The following is a 20,189-nucleotide window of genomic DNA, read 5'->3' as shown; positions in this document are numbered from 1 at the left end:
AATTTGAATTTGGGCCGGTTTGAAACCGGCCGGAACCGGAACCGGTCCGGGCCGGTTAGACCGGTAACCGCGGTTACCGGACCGGTTCCGGCCGGTTTTTTTAACCCTGGTCACCACTCGCGACTTAAGGGCTCGGGGCGGCCTGCCACGAGTAAAATTGGGATGATTGCCAAGTAGTACATTGTACGGAAACAAACAAACTCAAGTACTGCTAACTCCAAAGTCATAATCTTCCATTTTCTTTTTTCTGTATGTAATTGTAGTTATGTTTCCTCTCTCAAAAAATAAAAAATGTAGCTACTAGTGTAACAGCTCCCATTGCGCTGACCAGCCGTTGACTCGTGGCCTCGTGGGTGTTCACATCCACCATCCCCCACTTTGGCACTTTCGAATCGAAAAGACACAATTTGAAAATGGTTCCGGAGGATAAAAAACCTCAAGCCATGATAGTGGGCGTCTCTGATATTGGTGGTTGTTGTTAGCATATGCTGAGACAGAGATGAACAGAGCCTGCTGCTCGTCATGACTCAGGACTGAGGAGTCGCAACCACCGCCAGCTGCACGGGTGCTGCGCGTGACCTTGAGTGGAGCTGTCCCGGCAGCCCACCTCTACTTGATTTCGTGTTCTGGGTCTGAAACCGATCCAATAATCCGATCCACGTACTCCCTCCGTCCCGCAATAAGTGCATTTCTTTGACTTGCAGACATTATGTTTGACTATTCATCTTATTTAAATTTTTTATATAAATTATAAAATTAATAACTTATTATTAAAGTATCTTTAGTGTTGTAATAAATTATAATAAAATAAATAATATTTATATAAAATTTTTGAATAAGACGAATGGTCAAATACGATGTGTGCAAATCAAATAAATGCACTTATTATGGGACGGAGGGAGTATGTGATCCAGTTGAGTTTGTTACTAGAATATTTCTTTTTGTTGGAAATAATTTTTCAATTGTTTCAGCAATTAAAAAAATTGTTCTAAAAAATTATTCCGCAATAAAAAAAATACCACCTTGATGTTTTAACTGTCAGTGCGACTCTTAACGTTTGCCAATTGCACCCCTCTGTAGTGTACTGTCCCCGGCTACCTGTACTACGTCGTCGACTCCGCGATGGATCTGTTGGTGATATGCCCAAGAGCCCATCATCACAATACGGTTTAAAGGCTCAAGAGGATATTGATCCAAGAGGGATTATAATTACTAATAGACCTATGAGATAGAAACCCATTAATACGCTCTATATATACGAGGGAGGGGCTAGGGGGCGACACAATCCTGTGAGCCGCACCACCTCCCTAGCCGCCGCCCCCCTTCTCTCGGCCGCCGCCCTTTGCCGTGTGTGCGGTGCTAGCACACCGACGCCCGGCGTTTCATCCCCGTACGTGTGGACTCCGTGGAGGCGCTGCTGCGACTGCTGCGCTGATCGGCTGCTGGGATCAAGGACGAGGAGCTCGGTGCGTGGGACGTGATCGACTACTTCCTCTACATCGACGCGCGACTTCTTTCGCTGCACTGCGCGTCTAGTGGTAACGATCTATGATCTTCTACTCGCAAGCATCTTGGGTATATGCGGTAGTGATGCTAGCGTAGCCTACCCGTTTCCCTACAGTGGTACCAGAGCCATTTTGCGTAGTTTTTGGTCTGGATCATTAGCATATAGGTGATATGTTGTTGTAGTAGATTGAATCTATTACTTTTGCACGGTTTGATTAGATCAATTGGTCATAAGGGGTTAAAACTGGAGCGAGTTGATTGCGCGGCATGTGACAAAAGATTAGTTCGTGTTCTTTCTCTGTTATGCATACGACATGTCCCTACCGGCTGGAATCACCATCAGAGACTAAATGTGTGCATAGTCAGCAGATTGAACCAACAGATCAAAGTCATGTGTAGATGCAGTCTTCTCAAGTGCAAAGTTTGCACGGTCAATGTGATTGACCTAGTGAAAATTGAGGCATTATGAATGGCTCGGATTTGAGGTGATGCGATCACTCTGATGAGATTTTCATAGGGATTCCATAGATGCGATATGTGTAATTCCGTGAGGTTTTCAGGGCGCCGTTGCTTTCTCGCTATAGCGGCTTCCTAAGCGCTACTTTGTTAGAACACGTCGTACGCCTAACTTATTTTTGCAGGGTGTGATGTGAATGGTATGGCCTCAATGCCATGTGATGATGTATGTGATGATTTGTGCGGCCTGCGTGTCGCAAGTTAATATAACCGGGTTGAGGTTGCACCATTATTGTATAACGACATGCGTGTCGACTTGTGATGTTTGAATCCTCATGTAATTATTTCACTAGCTATTAGATGTAGTAGCTTAGTATCTTTTCATGGAGTCTTCAATCATGATGGCGATGATGATCATCACAATACAGGACGGATGGCAATGGAGGTCACCTTGGAGCCATGGCGATGGAGCCCATTGTGATGCAAGAGGCCATACTATTCATAATATAATATGATTATATGCCTGTGATGTTTATTTTCCTGTCATACTATTCTTTCATGCTTTTACATATGGTGGATGTTTTAATCATGATAGAATAGCTTCCATCAGAAAATGTTGAGTTTTTGATGCCTTTTACCAATAGCTGCACCTATAAGCTTACCTGTATCACTACTTTTCTAGCCGTGATGCTAAAGCTCACTAGGATTTTAGTAATTATGGATCTTGAACCACTATATGTCATTAGAGGGAAGATGACTTTGATATAGTAGGTTGTCTTTTGTTAAATCAGTTAATGAAAATCTTTACATAAACTTAGTGCTGAAATCTTGCTTTACTTTAATGTTGTAGATCATGTCTGCCAGTAACAATTCCGTATTCAATTTGCGTTCTGTTCTTGAGAAAGAAAAGTTGAATGGAACAAACTTTATTGATTGGTACCGCAACATGAGAATTGTTCTCAGGCAAGAGAAAAAGGAGTATGTTCTTGAGCAGCCATATCCTGATGATCTCCCTGACAATGCAACTGCTGCTGATCGCAGATCTTATGAGAAGCACTGCAATGACTCACTTGATGTCAGCTGTCTGATGCTCGCCACCATGTCTCCTGATTTGCAGAAGCAGTATGAGCATGCGGATGCTCACACCATGATCGAGGGACTGCGTGGGATGTTTCAGAACCAAGCCAGGACTGAGAGGTTCAATATCTCAAAGTCCTTGTTTGCATGCAAGCTGCCAGAAGGTAGCCCAGTCAATCCTCATGTGATCAAAATGATTGGTTATATTGAGACTTTGGATAGACTTGGTTCTGAACTTCACCAAGACTTGGCTACTGATGTTATTCTACAGTCGCTCCCGGCGAGCTATGAGCCTTTTATCATGAACTTTCAGATGAATGGCTTGGATAAAACATTGAGTGAGTTGTATGGGATGCTAAAGACAACAGAGGAGAGCATTAAGAAGAATCCCAATCATGTGATGATGATTTAGAAGGGGAACAAAAAGATAAAGCGTTGGACGCCTCCTAATCCCAAATGTAAAGGCAAGGAAAAGAGTTCCAGTGGTGAGTCCTCGGGCTCTAAGCTAAAGCCAGCACCTAAGGCCAAATCTGGCCCTACTTCTGAGGATGAATGCTTCCACTGTCATGAAAATGGACATTGGTCTAGGAACTGCAAGAAGTACTTGGAAGAAAAGAAGAAGAAGAAGGGAAGTGAGACTTCCACTTCAGGTATAAATGTTATAGAAATTAATATTGCATTATCTTCCAGTGAATCATGGGTATTTGATACTGGATCGATGATTCACACTTGCAAATCGTTGCAGGGTCTAAGTGAGACTAGAAGATTTGCAAGAGACGAGTTGGACGTTCGTGTCGGCAATGGCGCAAAGGTTGCGGTGTTGGCGGTCGGCACCTACCACTTGGCGCAAAGATTATTGCATTCCTGCTTTGAGCAAGAACATTATTTCTTCTTCATGTTTGGAAGAAGTTGATGATTTTAAGATTGTAATAGAGAACAAACGTTATTCTATTTTTTGCAATGGTATTTTTTATGCTCATTGTCCATTGGTGAATGGATTATATGTTCTTGATCTTGAGGATAAATCTGTATGTAACATTAATACTAAGAGGCTTAGACCAAATGATTTGAATCCCACTTTTATTTGGCATTGTCGCTTAGGTCATATAAATAAGAAGCGCATTGAACAACTCCATAAAGATGGATTGTTAAGCTCATTTGATTTTGAATCATTTGACACATGTGAGTCTTGTTTGCTTGGAAAGATGACCAAAGCGCCTTTCACTGGTCATAGTGAGAGGGCGAGTGACTTGTTGGGACTTGTACATACCGATGTATGTGGACCAATGAGCTTAATAGCCAGAGGTGGTTTTCAGTACTTCATTACTTTCACTGATGATTTTAGTAGATATGGCTATATCTACTTAATGAGGCACAAGTCTGAATCGTTTGAAAAGTTCAAAGAATTTCAGAATGAAGTACAAAATCAATTAGGCAAGAAAATCAAATTTATGCGATCTGATCGTGGAGGAGAATATTTGAGCCTTGAATTTGGTGATCATTTGAAGCAATGTGGAATTATTCCGCAGCTAACTCCGCCCAGAACGGCTCAATGGAATGGGGTATCCGAACGGAGGAACCAAACCTTGTTGGACATGGTTAGGTCCATGATGAGCCAAACTGATCTTCCATTGTCATTTTAGGGTTATGCTCTTGAAACTGCTGCGTTCACACTGAATAGAGTTCCAAGTAAGTCTGTTGAGAAGACACCATATGAGATATGGACTGGGAAGCGTCCCGGATTATCTTTTCTCAAAATTTGGGGATGTGAGACTTATGTCAAACGTTTGATGTCAAATAAACTCACTCCAAAGTCAGACAAAAGCTTCTTTGTGGGGTATCCTAGGGAAATCAAAGGATATTATTTTTACAATAAGGCGGAAGGCAAAGTGTTTGTCGCTTGCAATGGTGTTTTCTTAGAAAAGGAGTTTCTCTCAAAAGGATTTAGTGGGAGCAATGTGTAACTTGAAGAAATTCAGGAAACACCTGAAACTGTTTCAGCACCCACTGAAGATCCACGGGATGTGCAAGATGTTGCACAACCCGTAGTTGAGGCACTAGCCCCACGAAGGTCTATAAGGACACGTCGCGCTACTAACAAGCTCAACCTCCTTATTACGGAGGAGCGCCACGTATTATTGATGGAAAATGATGAGCCCTTGACCTACAAAGAAGCAATGATGGGACCCGACTCCGACAAATGGCTTGAAGCCATGGAATCCGAGTTAAAATCCATGCATGATAATCATGTTTGGAACTTGGTCGATCAAATTGACAGTGTAAGACCTGTCGACTGTAAGTGGATTTTTAAGAAAAAATTAGACATGGATGGAAATGTTCACATCTATAAGGCACGATTGGTGGCGAAAGGTTTCCGACAAATTCAAGGTGTTGACTATGAGGAAACTTTTTCGCCCGTCGCAATGTTAAAGTCTGTTCGGATTCTCCTAGCAATTGCCGCATATTATGACTATGAGATATGGCAAATGGATGTCAAAACCGTTTTCCTTAATGGACATCTAAGTGAGGATGTGTATATGACACAGTCTGAAGGTTTTGTCGATCCTAAAAATACTGGGAAAATATGTAAGCTTCAGAGGTCCATCTATGGATTGAAGCAAGCATCTCGGAGTTGGAATATTCGTTTTGATGAAGTAGTCAAAGGATTTGGCTTCATCAAGAATGAAGATGAGCCTTGTGTTTAAAAAATGTTAGTGGGAGCGCACTTGTGTTTCTGGTCCTATATGTGGATGATATATTACTGATCGAAAATGATATTCCAATACTTGAAGCTGTTAAAACCTCATTGAAAAAGAGTTTTTCGATGAAGAATTTAGGAGAGGCGGCTTACATTCTGGGTATTAGGATCTATAGAGATAGATCAAAAAGGCTAATTGGATTAAGCCAAGACACGTACATTGACAAGATATTGAATCGGTTCAATATGCAAGATTCCAAGAAAGGTTTCTTGCCAATGTCACATGGCATTACTCTAAGCAAGAGTCAGTGTGCTACGACACCTGATGAGCAAAAGAGGATGAGTACGATTTCTTATGCTTCAGCCATAGGGTCGATCATGTATGCTATGCTTTGCACGCGCCCAGATATTTTCTTTGCTCTAAGTGTTACGAGCAGGTATCAGTCAGATTTCGGTGACGCTCACTGGACAATTGTAAAGAGTATCCTTAAGTACCTTATAAGAACTAAGGATATGTTCCTAATATTTGGAGGCGAAGATGAGCTCCTTGTAAAGGGTTACACCGATGCTAATTTTCAAACAGACAAAGATGACTCCAAATCGTAATCCGGTTTTGTTTTCTGCCTCAATGGTGGAGCAGTGAGCTGGAAGAGTTCCAAGTAAGATACGGTGGCTGATTCGACGACAGAGGCCGAGTATATTGCAGCTTCCGAAGCTGCAAAAGAAGCTGTTTGGATCAGAAAGTTTGTTTCTGACTTGGGTGTTGTTCCTAGTGCGTCCAGTCCAGTAGACCTCTATTGTGATAATAGTGGTGCCGTTGCACTAGCAAAGGAGCCTAGAACAACTAAGAAGTCCAGACATATACCGCGGAAGTATCACCTCATCCGTAACTTTGTTGAGAGAGGTGATGTGAAGGTTTGCAAGGTGCACATGGATTCAAACGTTGCTGATCCGTTGACGAAGCCTCTCCCACAACCAAAGCATGAGGCGCACATGAGATCTATGGGTATTAGATACTTACATCAGTAATTCTAGTGTGCGTGGGAGATTTTTGTGTCATGAGTATTTTTATATAATAAATAATTGTTATTTGTTACATGGATGATTATTTTTTACATTGATTATCAAGTGCGTGACTTGTTCGTGAAAATGTTTGTTGACAATGATATAATTCTAAATTATCCCTAGTTTATGTCGTTATGTGGGACAACAACGACGTTGAGACTAGCACATGCATTAATTGATGATCATGTTTCACGGATCATGGATATGGAGATATCGGATTAATGATGTGGACACATGTTGGTGAACATGGTGTTGGATTGACCCACTCCAAGACAATGTTGGGATTGTTATTCTGTATGTGCCATCAGTTATTTTTGAGTGTTATACCTACTGGATCCTTAGACCTGAGATCGCCATTGTTTCTCACTGTGTGTAGTGGTGCATCTTGGGGCTGCTAAACGCTACTCCGTAACTGGGTAGTTACAAAAGTAGCTTACAGGTGTGTCATGAAACATGGAATGGGATGTTAGCGGATCAAGATGGAATTTGCCCCTCCTAGATAACGAGAGAGATATCTCTGGGCCCCTCGAGATAGTTGGATTTGAAAGTGCATGGCCATGCCAAAGTGATTAAAGAGTTAATCATTATAATTAAAGGTTAGTTATTAATAGAATCCACTATTAGATCGAGAGAATGGTCGAGCTATCACAAAGGTGGCACGCATCTCGCCTTGAGCTTGACTGGTATCGTGTGGCAAAGGGATTTGTGTATGAGTATATCTAAGATTCGGCCGATATGATCTTTATGTGTATTTGTGAGTCACTATGCCCTGCTAGGTGCCGCTATTGACTTGTGATTCGGAAGTGATTTCCGATCACGACCACCTACACATGAACCTAACGGGTCACACACTTAAGGGGTTTGGAATGTTTGAAAGCTTGCCTGTATGATTGTCTCTAGTGCAAATGGGAGATTGTTGGTGATATGCCCAAGAGCCCATCATCACAATACGGTTTAAAGGCCCAAGAGGATATTGATCCAAGAGGGATTAGGGTTACTAATGGGTCTATGAGATAGAAGCCCATTAGTACGCTCTATATATACGAGGGAGGGGCTAGGGGGCGACACAACCCTGTGAGCCGCACCACCTCTCTAGCCGCCGCCCCCCTTCTCTCGGCCGCCGCCCTTGCCGTGTGTGCGGTGCTAGCACACCGACGCCCGGCGTTTCATCCCCGTACGTGTGGACTCCGTGGATGCGCTGCTGCGACTGCTGCACTGATCGGCTACTAGGATCAAGGACGAGGAGATTGGTGCGTGGGACGTGATCGACTACTTTCTCTACATCGACGCGCGACTTCTTCCGCTACACTGCGCGTCTAGTGGTAACGATCTACGATCTTCTACTCGCAAGCATCTTGGGTATATGCGGTAGTGATGCTAGCGTAGCCTACCGCATATATTCAAGATGCTTGTGAGTAGAAAATCATAGATCGTTACCACTAGACGTACAGTGCAGTGGAAAAATTCGCGCATCGATGTAGAAGAAGTAGTCGATCCCAACCCTAGCCTACCCGTTTCCTATAGGGTCGACTCGGTTTGCGCCCGCTGGGCCGGGCCGCGCCTTCCGGGAAACGGGGAAAGCAAGGGCAAAAGGCCAGTGGGCGCAGTACTAGTGGGACTAGTCTACCCGGGAGCCAAGTCAAGTCGTCGTCTTTCTCTGCCAGGGAAAGTGATTGATCTGACTCCGACGAGGAAGCCTCCAGAAGACCAGAACGAACGCGTTTTTACTAGTGGGACTAGTCTACCCGGGACCTCGATCACCCGCTACGAATGTTCTTGCGCCATGGCCGATTCTCCCTTATATAAGAGAGCTCCGTCGCCGCTCGGTTGCAGCCACCCCTGCAAAGAAAACATCGATCGGAGTAAGCAAGCCAAGCCACCCGATCAGCCTCGCTCTACCGATCCAATTTGTTTCCCCAGCTCCTCTTTTTCGCCTCAGGAGGTAGCGGACGCCAGAAACCAGCAGCTAGTTAGCACGCTGCGATGAAGGTAACTAGGCAGGCGATCAGCCGCTTCACTCCCTGCTCCTCCTCTCGCTGCACTCTGCAGCCCTCTGCATTCCTCCTCTGCTTCGCGACGCTGACGCCTGTGCTCGTGTGCTCTCGTTAATTGCAGCAAAAGATCGTGATCAAGGTGAGCATGGCGTCCGAGAAGAGCCGGTCCAGGGCCATGGAGCTCGTCGCTAGAGCAGACGGTACGCCGGCCACGCGAGTTCATGCTGCTTGCTTGATTGCTCCTCCTAGCTAGCTTGCTCTGTCGCGCGTTCTTCTGTGGCCGGCGCTGACGGTTCCGGCACGCTGTATGCAGGGGTGAGCTCGATGGGGGTCACCGGCGCCGGCAGGGACCAGCTGGAGGTGGTCGGCGACTTCGTCGACACCGTCTGCCTGGTCAAGTGCCTGCGCAGGAAGCTCGGCAAGGCCGACATCCTCAAGGTGGAGGAGGTGAAGGACAAGAAGCCCGAGGAGAAGAAGCCGGAGGAGCCCAAGATTATCGCGGACCCGCCGCCGTACTATTACCCCGGTTACTACTACTACCAGCACATGCCAGCACCGTGGTGGTGACGATAGAAACGCGAAGGAAACAGCTAGTTTTTGTATTTATTTGATTCAAATTCGTTCCACACTCGTTTTTGCTACTGTTCTGCGTGAGGGGAAAGTTATAAGAAACAGTTTTGCTATTGTGCATCCGTTTGAAATTTTGGTTCTTTAATAACGAGGACCGAGATCTTGATCGAGGTTAGCTACAAGTACGTCAGTGAGTGCGCATTTGTTTGGTCCTAATAACCGATTGCCCAATAGTTGGACTGGTAGTCTCGAGTTAGAGACCCGGATAAGTTTCTGTAACATTGGATCCGCGGACAGGTAAGAACGTTCAGCGCAACATGATATGGCTTAATGTGGACTTTCTTTTGCATTTAAACCCTTTCTTAAATCATATTTTGCGATTAGGCTCAGGGAGACTAATTGAAAAAGAAAAACTGGACCTTATTTCGAATGCCGTGGCCTTTAACACTGTTAGTCCACGGCACAACACCAATATCTATCCTGCACAACATATGCACTGGGTAATGGCGGATCCTATGATAAAATATGGATGTTGCGTTTGGGGCGTGGTGCGGTTTAGTGCAATATATATTGGATATGATGTTGTATTGTACATTCCTTCTTGCCAAGGCACGGTTGTGAAAAAAAATAATACAACACATTTCTTCATCTTAATGGAAAACGTGATAAGACATAACCGAAGAAAATGGTGCACGTTCTGACAATATTCATCAAGCACTAAGTCACAAACGTGTGACTCGCTTCACTTCTCTTTATTTAAAGTTTTAAACTCAAACTTACGGCCTGGCTATGCCTTATACTTTCCACCTACAAGTATCGCACCTTTCCTCTTCCAATCCCGCTCAAGTTTCGGGGGAAAATTAAAACAACAATAACAACAACATCAATCTTTCTCTCCCCAGCTTACCTTGCATACTAGGGATGCCAATCTAGGATGATGAGCCCCCTCCTCACCCGCCGGTGACCGCCCCTACCGCCGACGGCCACTCCGGCCATGGCGGCCTCACCCTTGCCGGCCCTACTACCCTCGACCTCTTCCCTGGCGGCGTCCCCCATGGCTGTGCCGCCCCCTCGCCGGCTTCCCCCTCCCTTGCACCCAAGCTGCTGGTCCCGACGGCGACCCCGCCACCCTCGTCCGTTGCGACATCACCCGTGGGGAGCCCCGCCCGACGCCGTCCTCTCCGCTCTCGGCGGCCGTCCCTGGGACCTCCCCTTTGGGTGGGCGCTGGGTAGAGGCGAGTGATGTGGAGATGGTCGACTACGGGCCTGTTTGGTTTGCTGAATTTGCTCTGGCCAGGCTCTCTAGATGCAGTTGTGCTTTGATTGGTTGTCTGGACTAAGGGTTGAGCCTGGCCGGCCGGATGCAAAAGGTGCTGGTGAGCCAGGCTCTCGGGATACGGAGAAAATGACCGTTTGTTCAGAGCCTGGCTCTGGTGGTGCAACCGCGCCCGCAGTTTGCGCTGAAACAAGCTTTAACGTATGTAGCTGCTACTTTATGCGGCCAACCAAACAGGAACACTGAGCAGCCAGCCTAGACAAATATTACAACCAATCACGGGAGTGTTGCATGCGCTCGGCCTGGTTCTTGAGAGCCTGGCTCCTTGGTACGAACCAGGCGCTGCACAACAGCAAACTGCAAACCAATCAGACCCTACGAGTTCTCACCCTCTCCCTCCCTGTGCGCGTCGACCCCCCGGCCGGCTTCCTACCGCGACGCCGTCTGCCGCCAACCCCCAAGCCCAATCCACACCCCCTCCGTCCCTACTCCCGCCCCCGAGCCTGAGCTGCCTGGCCCAGATCCGGCTCCGGGAACCTCTCGTCGCCGGCGCAAGTGACCTTCCCGTCGCGTGCGTCATCGGCGGGCGCCTCTTGTCCATGTGGCTACTCCACCGAATGTCCGCAACGCTCCCCCTACCTCGACCGACGGTGGCCGCCGCGGCCCCGGGTCGATGCTGAGGGGTTCGAGGAGGTGCTTCCCCGGTCGGCTCGCCGCCCTCGCCATCACGGTGACCCCAACAGCGGTGTTGTCCTTCACCACATCCCCCCTGAGATGGCGGATAGGTGCCTCAACTGCCTCTCGTACAACCTCCGCGTCGCCACCTGCCGGCTTCCCCGGCGCTGCCTCAGGTGCCACGGCTTCCGCCACCTCGCGTGTGATTGTCGTCGACCTCCTCGTGCGGCGGTTGGCGGCGCCCCTCGTGGCCCAGCACCGTTTTCCGTGCGACCGGTGCCTCCCACCACGCCAGGCCGCGTCAGTTCTTCCGCGGCCGGGATGATGGGCCACCGACCCCGGCTGCCTCCGACGCCCCTAGCCGCACACCCTCCCCACCCCCAACTTCTTCCGCCGCTGCTGCTCAAGCGGATTCGACGGGTCTGGCTAGGGATCCCTCCCAGCCAGAACGGAACTCTGCTACATTGATCGCAGCGATGCTATGGCAGCGGAGGAGGCCCGCCTCCGGTTGGCTCTCATCGGCCAGATGGGCAACGCGTCGCACGACACCTCCGGGCCTGACGTCCTACGCTTCATCGTGGGTTACACCGGTGTGCCGGAGGCGGAGCTCGCCGTCAAGCCTTTCCACCTGAACAGCTTCCTCGTCCAATGCTGCACGCAGGCGACCAGGGATCGTGTCCTTGCGGCCAGTCCGATTCCCCTCGTCTCCTCTAGCCTCTCACTAAGGCCGTGGACGAGGTTGGTGAATGCTGAGCCTGCTACGTCGTTCAACAAAGTTGTCATCGAGTTGATGGGATACCGGCGCATGCCTGGGACCTAGACACTGCGAGCAAGCTCCTCGCCCCGTAGTGCTTGATCGAACGTCTCGACGATGCTACTTCCACCAAGGCCGACTTGTCGACATTCAAGGTGACGGCCTGGACGTTGGATCCGGCGTCCATCCCCGCTGCCAAGAGGCTCTTGATTGCGGAGCCGAAGGTCCAGGCGGTGCACTCCGATTCTGTCAACCAGCGCATCTTCGCCAACATTGCGCCGTACCTGCGGAAGAAACACGTCCTCAACTACCCGGTGGAGCTTCACCTCCGTCGCTTCTTTGACTTCGCGCCGCGGACTCCTTCTTCCTCCGGCGAGTCTTCGCCTTTCGACGATGGGGATAGTGGCCCTGACAGTAATCCGGATCGTTCCTACGGGTTTCATCAGGGGTCGGCGGGTAGTCCCCGCATCTCCGCTTTTCCTCGCCGTGACGGCCGCGACTGCGCCAATGGCGGCGGCGGTGCCCACTCCGGCGGCGGGGGCTCTGGGGGAGGCACCACTGATTGGGTGCGGAACCCGTTGCATCGTGGTGGGACCGGGCCGTAGCGTTCTGGGCCCGTGATCCCAAAGGGCGACTCTGCCCACCGGTCCACTGATTCGAGGCACCAAAAGAACTTTCCTCCTTTGGCTGCCGGCAGGAAGGAGACGACAAGAAGGGACTTGACGGGTCAGCGGTCCTCAGCACTCGCGACAAAGATAGGCTCCTCCAACACTACCCCATCTCCTGTCCAGGCTGCAGCTGTTCCTGTCAGACCGCCGCTCGATGATAAGGCTGAGGAACTCGTCCTCGGTCTCTGGCGGGACGTGGGTTCCGACCGGCTCCTGGACCCTATGCTGCTTCAAGCCTGCGTGGCCCCTCTGGTGCTGCTCACGGGCACGGTACCGACACCTATCCCTGAGGCTGTGACAATTGCGCCTGGGAGCACACCTCTGTCACCACCGTCGTTTGACTGCCTCCCCGGCCACTTTGACGCGCCTGATTGTGCTCCGTTGCTTGAGCTGCCAACGGTCGACAGAAACAGTTGGGCCGCCCCGGGGCAGCCCACAAACCAGTTGCCACCCTCGGCCCACCTCGAGGCCCAAGCACCGGCTACTGTTTAGGATGCTGGCCTGGACGGGAGTGATGAACTCCATGCGCTGGCCTGTGATGCCCTGGCGCGACATTGTCCGTGTTCTGATGCAAGACACCCGTGCGTCCATAGCTTGTCTGCAAGAAACCCCCGCTTAGCGTGGTAGGTGCTGATGTAATTCCAGAACACAGGAGAGTATTCGACTCTCTCTTCATGTGCATCACCTGGGCAATCTGGAAGGAGCGGAACAACCATATGTTCGAGGGCACGAGCTGCACTGCACAGGAGCTGCAGGACAAGATCAAGCTCGATATAAAGCTCTGAATTCACGCGGGTGCACGTCGTTTGGATTGTCTAAAACAGGAGTAGTACGAGAGTGGGTTGGCCTTTTGAGGCTATGTATTTTCCTTTCTCTGGTACCGGGTCGGTACCTACGTGCGTGGGCTTCATGCTTAGCGTGGTTGTAAAAATCTTTTCGTCTTAATACAATGATGTGCAGCTCTCCTGCATATTCAAGAAAAAAAACAACAACATCAATTAAGTGAAGCAATGCTTCCTTCCCTTCCCTCATTTCGATATGTTTGGTTTGACTTATTTGGTGAAAACCGAGCCTCAACCTAGAATAATGGCTGCTGAGTCCACATGAAAATATCAATCCAAGAAGGCCTGATTTGAAAAGTGTAGCGCAGAAGGGGGGGTTGTTTGACACCATTTAGCCATTAAAGTACGGTGCTAGTTGTTTGCGCATCGTAGTAATCATTACCATGATGGTCAACATGCCAAGTACACAACACCATCGTAGCTAGTGGCTCAGTGTTAAGTACCGACGACAGATCATATTTTCTTGTGCGCGTTTAAAGGATGCACTGCATAATTTCCCAGCAATCTTTCTCGAGAGGTCTATTCGTACTATGCATATTTCGAGAGTGGCCAGTTTGCAAATTAACCAACCCCTGACTGGGGTGAGCCGCGCGCCTGCTGTTTGGTATCGGCTCCTGTCTAACTGTACTATTATGTTGACCTCGATCTCTTGCTTGACCCGTGGAGTGGAGTATTAATTCTTCTAAACCCTTCAGAGTTCTCACTTGCCACGGACTGGTAGTTCAGAGACCCAGCCCGCTAGCTCGGTGTTGATCTGACTGTGCCGGCTACACCGCAGCTAGCTGCGACTCGCGAGTCCAAAGAAAGTTAGAAACGTCAGAGTCCGTCCTGTCCCATGATGTAGAAACCTGAAAGGAACATAACGCAGCGTGGATTGAATTGCATTGGATGACTGGGCGACGACCACCCGGCTAGCGATCGTCTGATCAATTGATCATGTGGCGTGGCGACGACCGGCCAGGTCTCCGCCGCCGCTAGCTGCTGCTGGGGTGTGTCGGCCGTCCAGGTTTCTTCTTCTTCTTCTTCTACCGCCGTCGCTGTCCGTCCGAACCCGACGCGTGCTTCTCTGGATGGGATTCCCTTGAGCGTACTAGTTCCGATCCCGCGGGCTGAAAGATCGATGCAAGCAGCAAGGCCTGTCCTCCCATCGCATGTCCCACGGCGTTTGACGGTTCAACCTCGCACGCATCGCAGCGGAACGCACGCGCGCGCGGCCGGGGAAGAATCGATCAACGGCTCCAATACTCGTCTCCGTATGCATGCTTGCCACGGAACTACTTCGAAGGTTATTAGGATCGGTGACAGCCAGTCGACAGTCGTCGTCGACGTCTCGCCGTTCGACGACTTGGAAAGATCTGTTGGATTGATCTCCTTCCTAATAGGCCCAACGGCTTATTAGGCCTTTAATCCGCGTTCTGATCGGGAGCGTCCAACCCTTAATGGTTGGTGGGCCCCCGCTATACAGTGCCATATAAAAGGGGGTGAGGGGCCAGGCACTCGATACGAGGTTCACCGCGCCGCCAGCACCCTCACCCACATTCCTAAATCCTAGCCGATCTGGAGGGGGCGCTGGAGCAGCGGGAAGACTCGCCGCCGCCGTCGACGCTAATCCATCGACGTCGCTGCCACCTTCCTCGACTACGTCGCTACGCTCACGACTCCTCTGCATCGCTCGTCGCCGCCCTTGAGCGGATCGCCATCAACGAACCAGAGATGACCGCTTCAAGCTCCACCGGTGGTGATGGTCTCTACTTCTCTCTTCCTGTGTACTCAATGTTCTAGATCTAGGACTCCCTTTTTGTACTCAGATCAAGAAAAGAGAAAGAAATCATACTCGATCCATGCACTGTGTGATCCTAGAAAGCTAACAATGGTATCAGTCGCCTACACACGTGTAGATCGAGGTCGGGAAAGAAAGATTCGAGTGCGAATCGAAACAAAAGTCAAAGAAAAGCGAATCGATTTCGAATCGAGCAGAAAGGATCTAACCCTAATCCTAGAGATGAAAGGGCGCGGGACCTACCTGGTCTGCGCGCCACTGCCGCCGTCGGTGCGCGGGACGCATTTGCGCCGCCGCTCACCGGACTTCACGGCACAGAGGAGCCGCTGGCTCGCCGCTTGAAGCGTCCCCTCATAAGAGAAGACTTAAATGTGTTTCAAACATCAGTCCCAGGAGGCTGATGACACATTTATTACATCGGATGGTTCATTACCGTACACATCTACGCGGTAGTGAGCAGAGAAGCACCACTATCGCGAGGATTACAATCCACACACACAATGATATTAAATATAAAAAGAAGGTCATCAGAGTCTTGCGCCATGCGGTAACTCCTGCGGGTGATCCTAATCCACAGGCAAGGCTGGGTGCAGGACGGTACCCATACTCAGCGTCGTCGGGTACAAAGTCTGGATCTTCTTCTGTAAAAATAAAGAATGGGGTGAGTACAAACGTACTCAGCAAGTCCAACCATACCCACGGAGGGGGTATAAACAGAATATCATGCACATGGTAAATCAAGGAATAAGGCTAGGGTTCGGTTTGCGGAAAACAACATTTTATGCAGGGGTTCGTTTGAAAACAAATATTTCTAAAACCAGTTTTTCTTATATCGAGTAACACCAAGGGTTGATCCGCACAGGATCTAAGTTTTAAGACTGCTACCGGACTCCTCATCCGCCGTAGCACACGGCACAACTGCCGGACACATCTCCAAAACAACTCACGCCAAACCATCCATTCCCAGATGAAACACTAGTTGTGAGACCACACCGTAACTCGCCCAGTACCGTGGGCACGGCTATTCGAATAGATTCTTAACTCTGCAGAGGTGTGCAACTTTACCCACAAGTGGGGTACCACAACACGATCACCTTAGTGTCGGTGCAGATCCCAACAAAGCCATTACCCACCTTAGCTAGACCTGACTAGCCATCACGGGATGCACCAAGGGGTCATCGACCGTTCACCTAGGTTTAACCGGGGCATAAGTCACTCGGGGCTTATCCCTTCTCCTTAGTCACCCGTTGCTCTCAGCTCTCCTGATGGCTATCAGACTAACTAGTGGGATTTATGCTAAGCCGTTGCCCATACAACGGTCGAGTGGTTTGCACGATAGTGGAGTTTAGTGAGATGCAACACCAACTCAGTCCTTAGGGGTGACAAGATGGATATCTCCCTTCCTTGCCCTGCCACACCGGCACGAGCACACCAAACGGCAAATCACACTGAAATGCCATCCATCCCGTCTAGACTCAACTTTCGAAAATCCACTTTTATCCCTTCCCACACACACACCTTTTCTTTATAAAACAAGTTGTATAAAGTAGCAGGTCCTAAGCGTTCTAGTATTGATTAACGTCCAAGCAAAATCAGGCATTAATCTAGGTGGTCAAGGAATGATCATAACAAATCAAGGGGTGGCTATCCAACCGTGTTTTCAGCAAGCAAAGCATATGCAATTTTGTAAAACAGGCCAATAGGTTGTGTTTATAAAAACTAGGACAAAAGCATGCATCAGAGGATGGGATTGAACTTGCCGTCTTCAAAGCCTTCGGGGAGGTCCTGGTCGAAGCACTGTCCTTCGGGCTCAGGGTCGCGAAGCTGGTCCTCGTTCGCGGGCTCGCAGTACTGCTCGTTAACGGGCTCTCCTTCGTTCACACCGTAGTCTACGACACGTACAAACAAACACACAATCAAGAAAAAGAAATAAAAGTTTTATCGTTGAGCTCGAATTGAGAATAATTAAGATATGGAGCTCGGGGTAATATTTTTGGGCGGTTCCCTAATGGCATGGACAAAATTGTGTCATGAGAGGCGTGGTAAAGTTTTAGGTAGATCCGAGGTCGTTTGGCGCATGAAATGATAGGTTATATAAAGGGTTAGGGGTTAAATTAGGGTCCAGGGGCCTATTTGTAATTAAATTTAAGAAGGCAGGGGCTTGGTTTGTATTTTAGAAATTATTTGGGTTATTCTAAAAAGGGTCAGGGGTTTATTTATAACTATGTTTATATGGGAGGAACGTTTATTTCGAAATATATTAAAGGGAAGGGTTTTATTTGCAAAAATGTTAAAAGGTGGAAGGGTTCTTGAGTAATTAGAGGAAGGTCCAGGGGGTTATGGGCAAAATGCCCTGTCTTTTCCTTCCCCTCGCGCTGGGAAACAGGGGAGGGGGCGGCACGTCGCCGGCAACGGCCCTAGGCCGGCGGTCTGGCCCGGGAGCGGCTCTGGGTGAGGGAAAATGGGAGAGAGAGACCCGAGGGGCCGATTCCCCCCTTTGATTTGGGGACAGGGGGCCCGCAGGGCGGGGATTCACGGCAGCGGCGGTCAGTAGGCGGCGGCGGTCATGGTGGCGCCGCGGTGGGGGTCGACGGCGGCCAAGGATGGGGCAAGAGGGAGAGGGGATCGTGGGGGTTCGATTCCCCCTTACCTCGGGCCGAGGTGGATCAGGGAGGTCGGGACCCGGAGGTGAGCGGTGGTTGGCGCTAGCGGCTATGGCGGTGGCGCTGCGGGGCTGGAGAGGGGTTGGTGGGCGGCGGTGGAGCTTGTGGGGGTGGAGAGCTGCGCGGGGACCCCTTTTATAGAGCAAGCGAGGCGGTGGAGGGTGGGGTGCGCCGGTGGCGGCCGGCGAACGGTGCGGAGCGCCTTAATGGCGTCGCGACACGGCGGCGCGGGCGGCGATGCGGCACAGCGGCGATGCGACCGCTCAGGCAGGTGGTGGTGCGGCGAGGCGGGATGGGACGCGTCGAGCAGGCGGCGACCGGCGCAGGCGGCGCTGTGCGGGAGTCAACGGCGGTGGAGGTGGGAGCTGGGCGACGGCGCACGCACGCGGGCGGCTTGGCACGGCTGCGCGCGCGGGCGGCCGGCGTCGCGGCTCGGTGCTCCGCGGCGCGGCGGGCGCGTGCGTACGCGCGCGTGTGCACGGCCCGGGTCGGCTTGGCGCGGCGCGGCGCTCGGCCGGGGAAAGGGAGCTGCGGCGGTGTGTGCGTGCACGGGGCAACAGCCGGGGGCGGGGCGCGCGCAGGAGCGGGGTCCAGGGGGCGTGCGTGCGCACGCTCCGAGGGGAGGCGTGCTCGGGTGGGGAGCGTGGCCTGGTGGAGCAGGAGGCGAGGGGGGGCCTGGCCAGGCGCGCGCGGCAGAGGAGAAAGGAAGGCGTGCGGGCCGGGCCGCGCGGCAGAGGAGGGAGAGAAAGGAGGAAGGAGAGAGGAAAAGAAAAGAAGAAAAGGAAAAAGGAAAATGGGAGAAAGAAAAAGAAAAGGAGGGGAGAGAGAGGACGAGCGCTCGCCGGCGGGATTCGCGGCGGCCGCTGTGACCCGGTCGGCCACGCGCAACGTTGCGTGCGCGCGCGGATGAGGCCACAGGAAAAAGATCGGGGTCGGGAATCAGACGTTAGGAACGGAGAGAGGAATTCCGGGAAAAGGGGCTTGGGTTTTAAGAGTATTTTGAGCTCAACGTTAAGAAGTTTTGCAAATAATTATTTTAGCGTGTGATTTGTTTTTGATGGATTTTCGGGATGTCACACCGCTCCGGGACGCCGGGGTCGCGCGTGCGGGGCTCGAGAGCATGGCTCCGTCCACGGCCGGCTCGACGGCGGCGCGCTCACCCTCTGGCGAGCGCGCGCGCCGGCGAGCAAGCCGCGGCGGCGCCGTCCCACCCGCTCCACCCGGCTACCATGGCCAGTGGCCGTCGCCGCTGCGCAGTGGAGAGAGAAAGGGGAAGGCGAATGACCTAGGGTTTGTGGGACACCGCGTCGTCGTCGGGTTTTGATCTGGCGAAACGCGCGGACGACCGTCCGATCAAGATCAGCGGCCGAGATAGCGCCTCGCCTCCTGGGCCGGCAGGCAGCCCATGCGGGCGGGGGAGGGGATGCCGCGGCGGGCCAATTTGGCGGCCCGGCCGTTGGCTGTCGGACCTCGGGCCCAAGAGGATGCGGCCGAGCAGGCCGCAGGCTGTTTTTTGCATCTGGGCCGCCTGATGAGTGTTACGTTTTATTGTTTTTTCTATTTTCCAGATGCAATTTCAATAGTTTTTGAATAGTTTTGATTATAGTTTGATCTTTATTCAATTTTGCACCAACATGTTTATTGTTTAGAGATAAAAGTTTATAGTTTTGCTTCTGGAAATAGAAATTCCTACATGTTTCCGCTGCTAAGTTTATATAGTTGCTTTTTTACTTTAATTCGAACCAATGAGACAATTAAAGTTTAAAAGCATGGTTAAAAGGTTATTTCAGGATTATGGTATTCTTAATTTTCTGACCAATGTTGTTAATTAGAATACTGTAATTTCATAGTTCTTGTGCATTTATTTCTATTTCTGCCCAATGGTGATATAGATTTAATTGCATAAACAGTTGTATGTTCTATTTTTGACCAACGTTAGAATTATTACATGCAATTGTTGTTATTATGTTCTCACTATTTTTTGAAATTTTCAGCGGGGATGAACTTGATGGGATTCATCAATCACATCCCAACTCTAAAAGGAGACAACTATGGCGAATGGATCAAGAAGGTTGATCTTGCTTTCGTCTATGGAGAGGTGGATGAGATGATCACCACTCCAAAGCCCACTGAGCCACCGGCTCGAGTGAGAGGGGAATCTGATA

The 20,189-nt window shown here is 50.3% G+C and overlaps 1 protein-coding gene across 1 annotated transcript; it reads left to right on the top strand.

Moving 5' to 3' along the window:
- The first annotated feature begins 8,554 nt into the window (after positions 1–8,554).
- On the top strand, positions 8,555–9,534 carry LOC120683333 (heavy metal-associated isoprenylated plant protein 16-like). Its single transcript, XM_039965406.1, has 3 exons — positions 8,555–8,791; positions 8,918–8,996; positions 9,110–9,534. The coding sequence occupies exons 1-3, from the start codon at positions 8,786–8,788 to the stop codon at positions 9,361–9,363; spliced, it is 339 nt and encodes a 112-aa protein (XP_039821340.1). The 5' UTR covers positions 8,555–8,785; the 3' UTR covers positions 9,364–9,534.
- The last annotated feature ends 10,655 nt before the right edge of the window (positions 9,535–20,189 follow it).

The sequence above is a fragment of the Panicum virgatum genome, chromosome 7N (genome assembly GCF_016808335.1).
Source record: "Panicum virgatum strain AP13 chromosome 7N, P.virgatum_v5, whole genome shotgun sequence".
NCBI classification, from domain to species: domain Eukaryota; kingdom Viridiplantae; phylum Streptophyta; class Magnoliopsida; order Poales; family Poaceae; genus Panicum; species Panicum virgatum.
This window is presented reverse-complemented; position numbering and strand designations above follow the sequence as displayed.

What these genes read in the sequence shown, in the direction of transcription:
- LOC120683333 (XM_039965406.1), top strand. An exon ending in GCTCGTCGCTAGAGCAGACG is followed by an intron (nt 8,997 to 9,109) that starts GTACGCCGGCCA and finishes CGCTGTATGCAG; the next exon opens with GGGTGAGCTCGATGGGGGTC.